The following is a 16,388-nucleotide window of genomic DNA, read 5'->3' as shown; positions in this document are numbered from 1 at the left end:
TAATTTTTTAATTTTTTATTTATGTTTTATACAGTTTTAAAGGTTACTTTCCACTTACAGTTATTACAAAATATTGGCTCTATTTCCCGTGTTGTACAATACATCCTTGTAGCCCCTTACACCCAACAGTTTGGACCTCCCACTCCTCTACCCCTCTATTACCCCTCTCCCACCCTCCCCACTGGTAACCACTATGTAGTTTGTTCTCTTTAGCTGTGAGTTTGCTTCTGTTTTGTTATATTCACTAGTTTGTTGTTTTGTTTTTTTTTTTAGATTCTACATGTGAGATCACACAGTATTTGTCTTTCTCTGTGTCTTATTTCATTTAGCATAATGCCCTCCAAGTCCACCCATGTTTTAGCAAATGGCAAAGTTTCATTTTTTATGGCTAATATTCCATTGTGTGTATATATACATATATGCATACACACACACACACATATATATATGTATATATATATGTATATATACACACACACACCCCACATCTTCTTTATCCATTCATCTGTTGATGAACACAGGTTGCTGCCGTATCTTGGCCACTGTAAACAATGCTTCTAGGAACATTGGGGTCTATGTGCCTTTTCCAATTAGTGTTTTACTTTTTAGGATTTTAAATTTTTATTCCTGTTCTACCTAGGCTTACTGGGATATGTATAACATAAATAAGAAGGAAGAAAAAAGAAAAGGAAGCCCAGGGACACAAGGTGAAACTCCTTAGCTCCATGCAGGTGGAGACCATCTGACTCGTGGTTCCATCCCCCAAAGCAAGCACTCCACATGCACTTGGCATTTGTGGAAAAGGAACATAGGAAGCAAGAGGCACACCTGTGTCCTACACCTGTGCCTGAAGGGGGAGCCACTGTTCTAAAATCTCCCAGGAGCCACCCAGAAGCGTTCAGTCCAATTGCTCAGGAAAAACTTCAACTAGAAAGAATATTTTATTCCACGTGCTCTCACCGAAAGGAAACTCTGAGATGTGATTAACCACCTCTACAATACCCTAATGGTAGCTGAAGGGATATGTTTCGTTGCACAATCACAGAAAGCAAGGAGGGGAGAGGCATGGGAAGGCTCACCAGGAATCACTCCAGGTGTGCAGCCCACATAGCTCGGGACAAAGCCCAGGCGGATGGCAGAGTAGTGCACAGGGGAAGATGGGTAATTTTTAAATAAGTAGACTCTAACAACTCATACTGACTCTTTGTCATTCATGCCTTTTCAAAAAAGTAAAATTTTCTCAATTCCTCAATTGGTTTCAGCCAAAGGAGGTAAAGGGGGAAATCAAAACTGAAATTATAAACTACCAGAAATTAAAAATGAGAACCCCGCATTTCAGGATAAATGCATTCATTAAAAAATAAGAATAAGGGGCTTGCCCGGTGGTCCAGTGGTAAAGAATCTGCCTTCTAATGCAGGGGACACGAGTAATATCCCTGGTCTGGGAACTAAGATCCCACATGCCACGGGGCAACTAAGCCCGCACACCACAACTACTGAGCCCACGCGCCTCAACTAGAGAGAGAAACCCCGCACACCACAACTAGAGAAAGCCCTCATGCAGCAACGAAGACCCAACGCGGTCAAAAATAAATAAGTAAATAAATAAAATAAATTTTAAAAATAATAAATTCTTTTTAATTTAAAAAAAGTGAGAGGGACTTCCCTGGTGGCGCAGTGGTTAAGAACCTGCCTGCCAATGTCGGGGACACGGGTTCAAGTCCTGGTCCGGGAAGATCCCACATGCTGCGAGCAACTAAGCCCGTGCACCACAACTACTGAGCCTGCGCTCTAGAGCCCATGAGTCACAACTACTGAAGCCCGCACGCCTAGAGCCCGTGCTCTGCAACAAGAGAAGCCACCACAATGAGAAGCCTGCTCACCGCAACGAAGAGTAGCCCCTGGTGGCCGCAACAAGAGAAAGCCTGCGTGCAGCAACGAAGACCCAATGCAGCCCAAATAAATAAATTTTTTTAAAAAAGCGAGAAAAAATGTTATTTGCTTTGTATGTATGTATATTGCTTTTATATTAAAAATAAATGTAGTTTTATTTTAATAAATAATGAGCAAGAAACCGATGTATACAATTGGACTCATTTGCTGATTCAGATTTTTTTTTAATATTTATTTATCTTATTTATTTATTTAGGCTGCGCTGGGTCTTAGCTACAGCACATGGGATCCTTTAGTTGAGGCATGTGGACTTCTTAGTTGTGGCATGTGGACACAGTTCCGGCATGTGGGATCTAGTTCCCCAACCAGGGATCGAACCGGGGCCTCTGCATTGGGAGCATGGAGTCTTACCCACTGGACCACCAGGGAAGTCCCTTGATGATTCAGATTTAATCCAATACTTATTCCTTCTCTGTTCAGGTATCCCCAGAAGCCCTCATCACCTTTAGTCTGAATCACACAAGATGTTCCTCACACCACAGCTATTTCTCGCCCTTGAGCTTTTCATAGATATTTAATTACTGTTAAATTTGGTAATCTTGTTGGCTAAAGAATTATACACTTGAGTTTTCCCATGAAAGTAAAAAAAGCAGCAATCTTGGTAATAAAGTTTAAGTTTCTGAAATATAAATAGCTGTCGCAAAGTTAATACACTTTGAATTCTACAGGAAAAAGTGAAGCCACCCACTGCAACTCACCGAGATAGCTGTATAAGGTGAAGTGTGTAAAGTGAAGTATTAGGATTTGAAGAAAGCGGAGATAAATTAACAGCTGACAATAAAGAAAAAAAAATTCGAAAATCTGACAGTAAGGGAAATTCTAGAAAAAAAAAATTAAAAGCAGAGCAACATGCTCTTTCAGAAGGGCTCACTGCCCTGCAGGTTTTACTGTATGATAGTTCGGTGATATCATCGTGACACTAGTATTTCAAGAAAGTACACATGGCAAATGTTCAACCTTTGTTAAGTAAATGGAGAAAGAAATTTGTAGTGGTTAGGGGAGAAAGTACAATAGTTTTAAAAGTTCAAAAATGCCAAAACAAAAGCAAGAGATTATGAAGGATCTCCAATGTGCCAGGCACTACTGGCATCAATAAGTGTACAATCTGAGACAGCAAACTATTAAAAGGCAGTGTTAAACACGCAATAGTAAAAGTGTATAAATGACACAGATAGTACAGACAAAATGATGCGATGAGAGCCACCAAATCTCCAGAATAGGTATCACATGAAGAAACTTTTAAAGAAACAAAAGGAGTTTGCCAAAAGGCAAGTGGAAGGAAGAAGGCAACAGAACGAGGTGTTTGATCTCCAGGGGGTTAGGTCCTCAGGTCAAGCAGGAAATGCAGTGAACAGAAAGCAGGCAAAAAAGAATTATTCATGAAAGTCCCTTAAATCTCTTGTCTCAAGCAAGCAGTGACAACTTTTAAGCGCTGACAGAGGAGGTGGCTTCACACTACATAATGCAGTTGTACAACAGTAGGAAGAAATATTTGTACTATTCAAGTTATTTCTCTCTTTTTTACTCTTCAGCACATAGAGTTGAATCTTCATGAATTAAAGGCTTGGACGATGTGACTATTCAAACGTACAGTGGAGGCTCTGGGAGCTAAACCCCACTTTGCAGCTGATCAGATGACCCAGCCATCAATTCCTTCCCTCAGAGAACATGGCTGTATACCAGCCCTCACCATGAAGTCACCATCACCACCTCTGTTGGGTACCCTTGGCCCTCTGCAAACACCAGTTCACTTGTTCACTTCCGGGGTGGATTAGTGTGCTAGAGCTGTTGCAACAAAGTACCCCAAATGGCTTAAACAACAGAAATTTATTGTCTCACAGTTCTGGGGGCTGGAAGTTCAAAATCGAGGTGTGAAAGGTGCTCCCCTGAAGACTCTAGGAGAGGATCTGTCCTAGATCTCTCCTGGCCTCCGGTACTTTTTTCACTTGTGGCAGCATGACTCCAGTCTTCACGTGGCATCCTCCCTGTGTCCAGATCTGTCTCCAAATTTCCCCTTTTATAAGGACACTAGTCCAAGTGGATTAGGAGCCCACTCTACCCCAGTATAACCTCAACTTAACTAACTGCATCTACAACAAGCCTACGCCCAAAGAAGTTCACATTCTGCAGTACTGGGTGTTAGAACTTCAACATATGAATTTTAGGGGGAAACAATTCAACCCATAATACCGGGTTTGCTCCCAAGCTTCTTTCTGCCTCTTTATCTATAATAAGTAATTAAATATTATACAAATATGTAATTAAATATTACACAAACTGAGGAAATATGAACATAAAAAGAATGAGCCTTGAAAACTAAGTCTAATGTTCTATAAAGACGTAGAAAAGGCCAGTCCATTGGATGAAGTACATGTGAGAAAGCTGTAAAAGTCTGGGGAGAAAAAAATCAAAGTAAAAATCCAGAGCTCTGGACTTCCCTGGTGGCGCAGTGGTTGAGAGTCCGCCTGCCGATGCAGGGGACACAGGTTCGTGCCCCGGTCCGGGAAGATCCCACATGCCGCGGAGCGGCTGGGCCCGTGAGCCATGGCCGCTGAGCCTGTGCGTCCGGAGCCTGTGCTCCGCAACGGGAGAGGCCACAACAGTGAGAGGCCCGCGTACCGCAAAAAAAAAAAAAAAATCCAGAGCTCTGAACTCTGTTTTGCTTCACTTCAAAGAAATCAAAACAAAGAACCAAAAATTATAGAGAATGCATCATGGGTGCTATTTATATCAATTATCTATCTAATTGATGTTAAACTTCAAACAACTCATAGTAAAAAAATGTAAGCCTTGGCCGTACATCAAAAGATTGGTGAACGAATGTTTTAGGTTCCTTGTTTTTAAATTTTATTTTAGGCAACACACTTATACGTACAGAAATGAAGAGATGTCCACAATAAAATGTTAAGTGAACAAATCAAGTTACAAAATATGCAAAGAATTCCATTTTTTTCTTAAGAGTTCCAATATATTTGAGAGTATGTTTGCAAATAATTTTGAAAGGATCGGACCTGCTATGAATGAATGAATCTATATAGTGATCATCAGTGCTGCTAACATCAGAAAAAAAGAGATAACCAGATGTTATCCATCTCCTGATGCAAATGTTCAATACAATCTATAAACTGTTATTTCTCCCAAAACAAACCTGCAGCTGATCTTTATAGGTCCTAGTTTATATGAAATGCAGAGGACAGAGAAACATGTAAAGAACACCGTGAAGATGGAAACAGCAAAATTCAGCCCATGGGAAATACTACAGGAACAGGAACAAGGCTCTTCAACAAATAAATTGCAAGGGGGAAAAAAGACATGGCAAGGCATCCTGTAAGTTAAAAACAGACATAAAGAGACATATTAACCAACTGCAATATATTGGTATCATTTGGATCCTGATTCAAACAAACTGTTTTAAAAACTGCATTTATGGGCTTCCCTGGTGGCGCAGTGGTTGACAGTCCGCCTGCCGATGCAGGGGACGCGGGTTCGTGCCCCGGTCTGGGAAGATCCCACTTTCCGCGGAGCGGCTGGGCCCGTGAGCCATGGCCGCTAAGCCTGCGTGTCCGGAGCCTGTGCTCCACAACCGGGAGAGGCCACGACAGTGAGAGGCCCGCGTACCGCAAAAACAAACAAACAAACAAACAAAACTGTATTTATGAGACAACCGAGAAATCTGAATCTTTCCTGAATATTTTATTATATTGAAGAGCTACTGTTAACTTTCTACAGTGTAACAGAATGATGTCTTTATTTTTAAGGAAATACACTGAAATATTTACAGAGGAAATGATAGAAAAACTGCGATTTGCTTCAAAATGAAGGGGGTGAGTAAGAGAAGTGGGTAGAGGTAGAAATAAATAAGATTGGTCATGAGTTGAGTTGTTGAATCCAGGGTGGTGGGTAAGTGAGGGCTCTTCAGACTCTTCTACTTCTGCACATACCTGAAATTCTCCATAATAAAAAAAAAAGTTTAAGGATTTGGTTGGTATACTCACTTTGGAGAGCTGTTTGGTATTGTTACTGAAGGTGAAAAAATGTTTACCCTATGGCCCAGCAATTCACTCCTAGGTATATACCCAACAGCAATGTGTATATATAGTCACCAAAAAACACGTACGAAAATCTTCATTGCAGCACTATGTATAAAGGCCCTGCTATGGACTGAATGTTTATGTCCCCACAAATTCATATATTGAATCCCTAACCTCCTGTATGATGGTGTTTGGAGATGGGGCCTTTGGGACGTTACGAGTTTAGATGAAGTCCTGAGGGTGGGCTTGTGGAGGGATTAGTGCCCTTGTAAGAAGAGGAAGAGACAAGAACCCTCTCTCCCTCCACCAGGTGAGGACACAGCAAGGAGGCAGCCATCTGCAAACCAGGAGAAGGACTGTCACCAGACGTCAAATCTGCTGGCACCTTAATCTAGGACCTCTAGCCTCCAGAACTGTGAGAAATAAATGTATGCTGTTTAAGCCACCCAGTCTATGGTATTTTGTTATAGCAGCCCAAGCTGACTAAAACAGGCCCCAAATGGAAACCTCTCAAACGCCAATCCAGTAGGATGGATACATAAATTATGGTATATTCACGTGATAGAATAGTACACAACAACAACAGTGAATATTTACAACTACATGCAACAATATGGATGAATCTCACAAATAAAATGGTGAGTAAAAGAAGCCAGAAACCAAAGAGAACATACTACTGTGTTCTACCAGGCATAACAAATCTACACTATTAACAATCAGGAGAGGGTTATCCTTGGGATGAGTTGGGGACAGTAACCAGGAAACAAGAGAGGGCTCTTCTGGGGGCTTGTTCTTTTTCTTGATCTGGGGCCTAGTTGCACAGATGTGTGCAGTTTATGAAAAGCCATCAGGCTGTAGGTTTAGGTGCACTTTTCTGTATGCATACAATTTTTAAAAATATTTTTAAATTAAAAAAATAGGAAATTCTGATTTAGTAAGTAGGGCCCAAGAATCTGCATTTGTAACAAACTCCCATGTGATGCCTGATGCTTTTGGTCCAAAGGTCACACCTGGAGTAACACTGAGCTAGGTCACTAGTGCCCAAGTGTACATGAGAATTTCCAGAAACAGCAGACAATGCATACCCCACTCCCCACCCCTCCACCGCCTCCTTCCTGTAGCTTTGGTTGGGGTTACAGGTTTACTGAGTGATGCCCACTTTCCACTGTCTGCTGAACCCCATGCACACGTTGGTCTGACATTCCAGAGCCTGTCTGCCATCTGCCCACAAGCTACTCCCCAAGTTCATGGCCTGACAACCTCCCGGACATGCAGGTCTCTGGCCTCACTGCTCACCAGGCCACATCCTACAAGCTCTTGTCTCAACTTGCATCACTCAGGCCTCTGCTTGTGCACCTGGAATGCTCTCCTCTGCTTCCTGAACTCTTCCACACCCGTAAAGTTCAGTTCAAATGTTCCTTCCTCCAGGAAGTCTTCTGCAATTGCCCCATCGTGACTAATCCCTCCTCTCGACAGCCATGAGCACACTATTCATGCCGGACAGTCAGCATGGACCAGCCCTCCTGCATCAGAGCTGACTGTGGAGGTGGAGGTCTCTGTGCTCAAGGTTAGCCTTTTGAGAGCAGGGGAACCCAGTCGACGCCACCTCTGCCAAACAGCAACAGGTCTAGCTCACTACATACTTACAGGATGGAAATTCAAGAACTTGGAATCAGACAAGTCAGCTCTGAATCTGGTTCCATCATTTTTCAGAAACATGACCTTGGACACATCACTTAATATCTCTGAGCTACTCTCTGGAAGAACTAAAGAAGTATGTAATAGGTGTCATGGGCTGAATGGTTGCCCCCAAAAAGATATGTCCAAGTCCTGACCCCGGGAATCTGTGAATGTGACCTTATTTGGAAAAAGGGTCTTTGAAGATATAATTAAGTTAAGGATCTCGAGATAAGATCATACTGGATATAGGATGGGCTCTAAATCCAGTGACAGATGCCTTTATAAAAGAAAACAAAGGGAGATCTGAGCCAGAGACACATAAGGCAGATGTGAAGATGGGCAGAGATTGGAATGATGCAGCCACAAGCCAAGGATCACCTGGAGACACCAGAAGCTGGAGGAAGCAAGGAAGGATTCTCCTCTAGAGGCTTCAGCCTCCCTGAGTGCCAATATCTTGATTTTCTGGTTCTCAGAACTATGACAGGATAAATTTCTGATGTTTTCAGCCACTCAGTTTGTGATGATTTGTTACAGCATCCCTAAGAAACCAGTGCAGTGGGAGTCACATAAATACTTGCTCTTCTGTCCATGTGATCATCAAGACGTAAGATTAACTTAAAAGCTTATAATGAATATGGGTTTTATACATTCATATTTTACTTAACAAACACTTATATAGCACTTAGTTTATCAGACAAGGTCCTCGTTGCTTTATAAATATTATTTAAATATTATGATGATCCCCAAAGTACTATTATAATTATCTTCATTTTACAGAGGGAAAACTCAGGAACAGAGAGTTTAAGTCACTTGCCCAAGGTCACAAAGCTCGTCAACATAAAAGCCAGGAATCAAACCCAGGCAGAGGCTCCAGGGTGCAGGCTCATCACTACCACTCAAGTGTTGGGCTCATTTCCGAATCTAGATCCCAGCCAAGCAGAGGGTACGTGGCAAGCCTGCCTCAGGCCACCCCTCCTGTAATGTCCCTCCCGCTGTATGCTTCTGCCCCAGCATTGCCCCATCCAGACCACACTGGACAGCTGCTTCTCCAAGTGTACGTTTTGGAACTTCCATCCAGTAGACGGCAATGTCTAATACCACATGGGCTTCATCCAGCAGCTGCTGGCGTGGCCTCTCTTTATTTACATTCATACCTAATCTCTCATTTCCTGCATGTATTTGAAGACCTCAAAAAGGACATCATCGCTGGAGACCAGGAAGCTTTCCTTCTTGTGTCTTTCACGGCACTGGCACACATTTATTTTCCGGAAGGGCACAGCCTACCTCTACTGCTCACTTACGGGAAGGCAGGGGCACGTTTCAGGACTTTGTGGACAAGTTTATGAAAATACGGTCAACAGGACTCATTTTTCAGTTTAGCACTGGAAGCTATACTATGAAGCAGAAGACACATCGGATGGATTAAAGGAGTGCCTGTTACAGTCTCCAGACACGCCCCCTTCCAGGGAGCACAAGGGGAGACAAGCCCAGGCGTGGGCATCACACGCTCTGGGTCAAACCTTGGCTTGGTCCCTTAGCCATCAGTGTGTGTGACCTTGGAACACTCCCTTAACTTCCCTGAGTCTCACTTCCCTTATCAGCAAAATACAAGTGGCAACTATGAGCCTGGACAATCAACCCAGCCTGCCTGAATTCAAACCCTGGCTCTGCCACTGGCTAGTTTTGTGACCCTGGTCAAGTCAGTTAGCTCTCTGAACCCCAGCTTCCTCTTCTGTAAAATGAGATTAATAGCCCCTAGCTCACAGAGTTGTTGAGTTGTTCAAATCCCTGAAAGCCGGCACATACCAGCTGTTTGCTGTTGTAATTGTTCGGATGCAAAGAGATGACAGCCGTAGACTGTCCAGCACAGTGAGTGACACTGGGGAGACAGGATCAACTAATGTTAGTCCTTTCCCTCCATGACCTTATTTATGGCCAGGCCCATTGCCAACCTGGGTCACGTGATGTAAAGAAGACAAGTGCTGGCTCCATCTGATTAAGTAAGAACACACAGGTGCTGGATATAATAAAACATCCTAATTCTAGGTGGACATTGGCACGGACACACCTATTGGGCTGTCCGTCCAACAACCCCTTTTCTGGAAACCACCTCCCTGCCTGTGATGCCACAGGGCCAGCAGTGCCTCACAGTGCCAGGCTCACAGCACCCGGCCGAGGCACGAGGTGTGACTGTAGCCACAGTTACCCGAAGGGCCCGTGGTTGGCGACTGGCCCCGGGCAGGACTGGAACTGAGACTTGGGACCAAAAGAGAGAGAATGCCCAGCCACTCGCTCTCCAGGAAGCTGGCCTGAAACCTATGACGTTGGCGGCCTAGCTCTCCACCAGGAGGATTACAGGATGGGAGAACCCAGAAAGGGGGATGGGAAGGAGGAGGAATGAAGAGGCCACGGGGCAGAGAGGGGCCAAGATGGGAGCCAGGTCGAGTCCCTGCTGGCCTGATCCCCTCCCCAACCCCCTTGAGCGTCATGAAGTAACCCGAAGTCCTCATGATAAACCCCTTTTTAAAAAAATTTTTTTTATTGAAGTATTGTTGATTTACAATGTTGTGTTAGTTTCTGGTGTGATCACCAGAATCAAAGTGATTCAGTTAAACATACACACACACAGACACACATACACACACATATATATAAAAGGATATATACATATATTCTTTTCTATTATGGTTTATTACAAGATATTGAATATAGTTCCCTGTGCTATACCGTAGGACCTTGTAGATAAACCCCTTTTCTGATTGCCTTTGCTGATAGGTTTCTGTTACCTGCAACAGAAGGACTCTCAGTTAATATCACATCCTGGTGGCATCTCAAAGTCTGAGGAAACCAAGCTTAACTCTTCCCTCTTCCCCACTTCTACCACTTCCCCAGCTCCGCCCTCAGACCCACCAACTCCCGGGATCAAATCAGATTAGCAGAAAATGTTGTTACAAATAGGTCAACCATCCTAAAATCTAATTTAAAAATATGCCAAAACAGAGTGGAAAATTATTTTAGAAATTTTCTATAGCAATAAAAGCAGGGCTTCCCTGGTGGCACAGTGGTTAAGAATCCACCTGCCAATGCAGTGGACACGGGTTCGAGCCCTGGCCCGGGAATATTCCACATGTCGCGGAGCAACTAAGCCCGTGCGCCACAACCACTGAGCCTGCACTCTAGAGCCCGCAAGCTACAACTACTGAGCCTGCGTACCACAGCCACTGAAGCCTGCGTGCCTAGAGCCCACGTGCCACAACTACTGAAGCCTGCGTGCCTAGAGCCCGTGCTCTGCAACAAGAGAAGTCACCGCAGTGAGAAGCCCGCGCACCCCAACGAAGAGTAGCCCCCACTCGCCGCAACTAGAGAAAGCCCGCACACAGCAACAAAGACCCAACGCAGCCAAAAATAAATAAAATAAATAAATTTATAAAAAAATAAAAGCTGAGGAGACCTTTTTTTCACTTGTTCCATTAAAAAGGCTCGGACCTGGGTCATGATTTATGCCAAATTCATCACAGACACCCAAAATTGGAAAAGGCCCTGCTCACCATTCACACCAGATAATCTTCTGCAATGTATGCTTTCAATGTGCAAAAATTACTATTTTTCATGGTAACTCACGATCATTTTAAAAGCTGTATGATAAAATCAAAAGGAAATCAATTACCCACAAAGTAAGCTATAGAATATAGGAAAAATAGTCCTGGAGACAGGGGGTTCTCAATCTGCCAGTGGCTAGTTGTGTGCTTTGAACATGTAATCTTGTCCTGACTTAGTTTTCCAATCTGTAAAGGGGGATGTAATAAATAGAAATAAGACCACCATCTACCTCCATCGTCTACCTCTCAAAGTTGCTGGGAGATTCAAATGAGCTAACACTTTGCACAGTGTGCCTTACAGCAAGATGCTGGGGAGAGGAGGAGGGAACAGAGCAAAAACAAGAACCCACGAGACGCAGATATTTTTGTGGGAGTAAAGAGTACTTGGTAAACTAGCGCTACATCCAAATCTTGGCTTCTAGAGCCAGTTCTGCTGCTGTGGGGCTTGCTGGGGAGACACAACCCACTTAACTTCAAAAGCAACACAATCGCTTCTTACAAGGCAACTCCACGTAGTGTTGCTGAGGCAGGAGCAACAAGGACATTGTAAAGATCCCTCCTGGAGACACCTTTTCTTTCCATTATCCCTCGAGACACCAATTTTGGCGTCAAATTTGGTCAATTCTTCCTCTTGAGTAATAATACTAAGAGCAGCCACGTTTATTGAGGATTTTTCTCTGTGCCTTTCAGGCATGGTTTTAAACATCGGCTTTACATGCATCATTTTATTTAAGCCTCACAGATAAAAGCTATAGAGTGGGTTATGATTAGAGTCACATTACATCTACGAGAGCAGAGGCTCTGAAAATTAAGTTGGCCTAGATCACCTTGCGGGTAATAGGCAAGAGCTAGGACTTAAAGCAAGTCTTTTGGACACAGAATGGACCCTGCCTCTGTTTCCCCCATTACTTTTGCCTCATCCCACATTAGTTCATTATTACCACCCTCTGGACCACTGCAGGAACCTCCCCCTCCCTGTGACCTATCCTATCAGCTGCCGTCAGATTCTTTTCCCAAAACCCAAGTCCACTGGCTCATGGCACCCAGCAAGGTGCACCGCAGAAGGCAGTGCTTTCAATAATGCTTGTCAAGTGAATGAAACCTGCGCTCATGCTGCCTTAGCTTCCTTCCCGCTACAGAACTCTCTGGCCTGCCAGTCAGGGTCCTCCAGCTCTGGCTGCCCAACCCTGGCAGACTTACTCCATGAATACACACTTCACGGGTCCACCATGAACCACGGTCTCCTCCACTCCATGGACATGCCGTTTCCTCTGCCTGGAATGCTCTTTCCCCAGCTCCCCCCATGGCCCCCCACCCCCGCCACATACACACGCACATCCTGCCCTCAACACCCTTTCTCGGTTAATGAATGGACAGACGATTCCCCGCTAATGTAAGCCATCACTGTCTTCTTAGTGAGCCAAGCCCAGGACACCACATCTCCCTTGCAGCTTCAGATCAGGGCAGGATTTACGAAATACCCACCAGGTACTAGAGCACACTCTGCCGAGCTGTAGAGTTACCTGTCTGCCTGGTCTAATCTAAGCTAATCTTTTATTCTATCCAGGAATAGGCCTTTGTCTCAAGCCCCAGCTAAACAAAACCTTTCCATCTTGTATTTACCAGGATGGGCTTCTCTTTAGAGAGTTCCAAATGCAAAACTGGGTATCCCATTTTGGTTGGAAACAGGATGTAAATGTGGAAAACTCCCCAATGATAGCATGAAAAGAAGGATCCGAGGCTCTAGGGCCGTCCCTTCTTCTTCTGCTCCTGCGCTGGGACTGTGCACTCAAAACTTCTCTCTCACATGAAAGAACAGACCTGTGGGATATTGTCTTCTGTGAAGATGTTACTCCACAGAGGACTCATCCTGAAGTCATCTGCTTTGGTTGATGTATTTAGTTAAGCTAATACATATAAATCTATCTCTTTCTCTCTCTCTCTTGCATCTTCAATTATCAAGACATCTGCCTCTGTTTTGGTGCTCATGAAATGCAGTGGTCCCAAAGTTCACAGCAACACTACTTACAAAAGCCAAGACCTGGAAGCAACCTAAATGTCCATCGACAGATGAATGGATAAAGAAGATGCGGTACATATATACAATGGAATATTACTTAGCCATTAAAAAGAATGAAACAATGCCACTTGCAGCAACATGGATGGACCTAGAGATTATACTAAGTGACATAAGCCAGACAGAGAATGACAAATATCATATGATATCACTTATACGTGGGCTCTAAGAAAGAAAAAAGATACAAATGAACTTATTTACAAAACAGCAATAGACCCACAGACATAGAAAACAAACGTATGGTTACCTAAGGGGAAGGGGGAGGGGAGGGAGAAATTAGGAGGATGGGGTTAACAGACACACACTACTATACATGAAATAGTTAAGCAGCATGGACCTACTGTATAGCATAGGGAACTATACTCCATATTTTGTAATAACTTATATGGGAAAAGAATATATTTATATATGTATAACTGAATCACTGTGATGTACACCTGAAACCAACAGGACATTGTAAATCAACTATACTTTAATTTTTAAAAAAAAGTCACGTGCCAAGGGGAAAAAAAAAAAACACGAAAAACATGATTGCCTCATAGTGTCCTTTATGTTGCAAAGCACCTCTTGAGCACTTTGAGGCTATTACGAAACCTAGTAACTGGGTGAAGGAATATGAATAATGGGATGGTGGAAGAAAGCCAACACACCAAGACATCACCTGCTAAATTCAGTATTATATTCTCTAAGCAACCTGACAATTTTTTCTGAGAGGGGTAGTGCTGGTCTGTTTCTGGGAATTTCTTTCTCCGAAGTAGTAAGTATTGACGAAGGTCAAGGGACAAGCAAGGCTAACACCCTCAGATTACATTAGGATTTAAATTCTAGACTAATCATGATGTTGGAGGTGAAAACCCTAGAATGCATCAGAAGCAGGATGTCTTTTAACCTGATCATTTGAATGAAGACCTTTAAAGATACTGTTTTCCCTTGTGAAACAAGTGTGAGGAAGCCTTCATACGAAATCTAGAGGGAGAAAAATAAAACGACATATGGAAAGAGATTACAGGATTAATTATATGATCTGCCTTAGAATGACACAGGAGACTTCACAATCTTTTTAAAGAAGTCACTGTAAATTCGTATTAAACAACCGAATTCTATGCTTTTTACATAAAAAAACAAAGAAGCCAAGATTAAAAACACTAGTAGGTGTTTCTTTATTCAATTATATTTACATCAAGTCCAAAAGTAAACAAAAAGATATTTATTGAGAATAGTGAATTTGTATTCAACATGAATAAATAAACTCAGTTTGTTTTCTACTTTTGTCCTTTGGATTTCCAAATTTAGTCTTTTAAGCAGTGACATAAACAGTAAGCAGTACTTGTTCAGGACTCTCTTCTGTGACAGTAGGGCCCAGGGTGATTTACTTCATTGAAATGAAATTTAAACTAACAAAAAATTGAAAACTACACTTCAGACTGTTTCAATTGCTTAATCTGAGACAAATAACTGTAAAAAATTCTATGTAAATATATATTAAGAAAATCTGTAAACTGCCCGTAATATAAACAGGTGCTGAAGTTCACTAAATACATTCTCTCTGTCTCTCTCTCTGTCTCTGTGTGTGTGTGTGTGTGTGTCTCTCTCTCACACACACACACACAGATAATCTGCTTATGAACGACGGCTGGCCAGCTAAGGAAGATGATAAAGATTACTACAAATTTTATAATGTTTAGTAGTCAATGATAATATTCAAATCTTTGTAGTTTCAAGAACAAGCTTAAGCTAGATCTAACATTAAATCAATAAAAATTTAGACTGCCAAACCCTAATAGCAGACAATTCCCACAGACCATTTGAATTTTCATAATCCCACTCCTGAAAACACATACCCCGAAGACTTCCGAGTACAGATGAGCCGCAGTGGTGAGGCCAGAGAGTACGCACACAAAACAACAGCACGATGCCATGAATGTTCCCTCCTGGTTTCACACTCAAACTCTTAGACCTGAAGCAAACAAGTTACCCAGGTAACAGGTATGGTCTGCCCTGGCCTTGCCCTAAGCAGTGTCAAAACTGCATTTTGCGGTGGGTGGAGGAGAGTTAAATTTGTAACTTTCAATGGCCATGAGAGGTCATTATTAACTTCTCGTTTGATAACAGAGAATTTGCATTTTTACCCTAACTTCTACCTTTGGTATGAACTTGAGAACAATTCAATATTCTAACCAAAAAACAAAACAAACAAAAAAGGAGGGGAAGAAGGATAAAGAATTGGAAAAACAACACGGCAACACAGTTTGATTTCATTTTCTTATCATCACATTCCTAACAACCTATTTAACTTATTTTTCTTAACTTCTGGCTAAATACTTTCTGCTCCTGTGCAATTCAATCACTTTGAATCTCATACTTTAATATACGGAATATATTCTGCACTGATCGTGTTGTCATTAACAAACAATATTGTGTGTGTGCCCGTGAGTATGTTTGGAGACATATTGTACCTTGTCCCGCCATTGGCACCTACCTTCAGGGAAAGCATTCGGCTGCACCATGTGGAGAAAGATGTGCACAATTTGAAAGAGGATGCCAGTAGGTCCAGCTTCATAAGAATCTCTGGTCTCATAGCTCGTTGGAGGAAATTCAAATTCCAAACCATCAGGAATGTATGTGGATGATGGCGGTGGCCCCTCTGACATGGTGTCCCCATAAAGCCCCAGCAGCAGCAGGAAGCCGAGGAGAAGGGCCATAGCTAGCAAGATGCCCCAAACATGAGGTAGAACTGGGGGCCTCCCTCTTCAGAAGCCTTGGGGAAGACAGGAGTGTGTTTCTGTGCAGAAGAGGCGTGGCGAGGACTGAGTCTGCGGAATCCTTGGCTTTCTGGCTGGGTTGGCACGCGGTGAAGGGTGGCAGAGAATCTTCTCGGCTGTGGGGTGGGGGACGGTCAGTCGATCAAAGCACCATCCCTGGCAGGGAGAGAAGGGGCGGGGTCACTAATGCCTGCAGCCTGCCTGCACCGGCAGCTCCCCTGGAGGAGAGGCTGCAAGGCTTTAGAGCAAGCCCTCAGCCTAATCCGCTGCGGAGGAAGCAAACACA

The 16,388-nt window shown here is 43.2% G+C and overlaps 1 protein-coding gene across 1 annotated transcript in view; it reads right to left on the bottom strand.

Moving 5' to 3' along the window:
* The window catches only part of PROM1 (prominin 1), a 93,037-nt gene extending 76,995 nt beyond the window's left edge, over positions 1 to 16,042 (bottom strand). The window contains exon 1 of the mRNA XM_029235618.1: positions 15,820 to 16,042. Within this exon, the coding sequence (XP_029091451.1) occupies positions 15,820 to 16,042 (223 nt within the window). The remainder of the gene's footprint in view (positions 1 to 15,819) is intronic.
* Positions 16,043 to 16,388: the final 346 nt, after the last annotated feature.

The sequence above is a fragment of the Monodon monoceros genome, unplaced genomic scaffold (genome assembly GCF_005190385.1).
Source record: "Monodon monoceros isolate NGI ecotype Baffin Bay Population unplaced genomic scaffold, NGI_Narwhal_1 Super_Scaffold_20, whole genome shotgun sequence".
Lineage (NCBI taxonomy): Eukaryota > Metazoa > Chordata > Mammalia > Artiodactyla > Monodontidae > Monodon > Monodon monoceros.
This window is presented reverse-complemented; position numbering and strand designations above follow the sequence as displayed.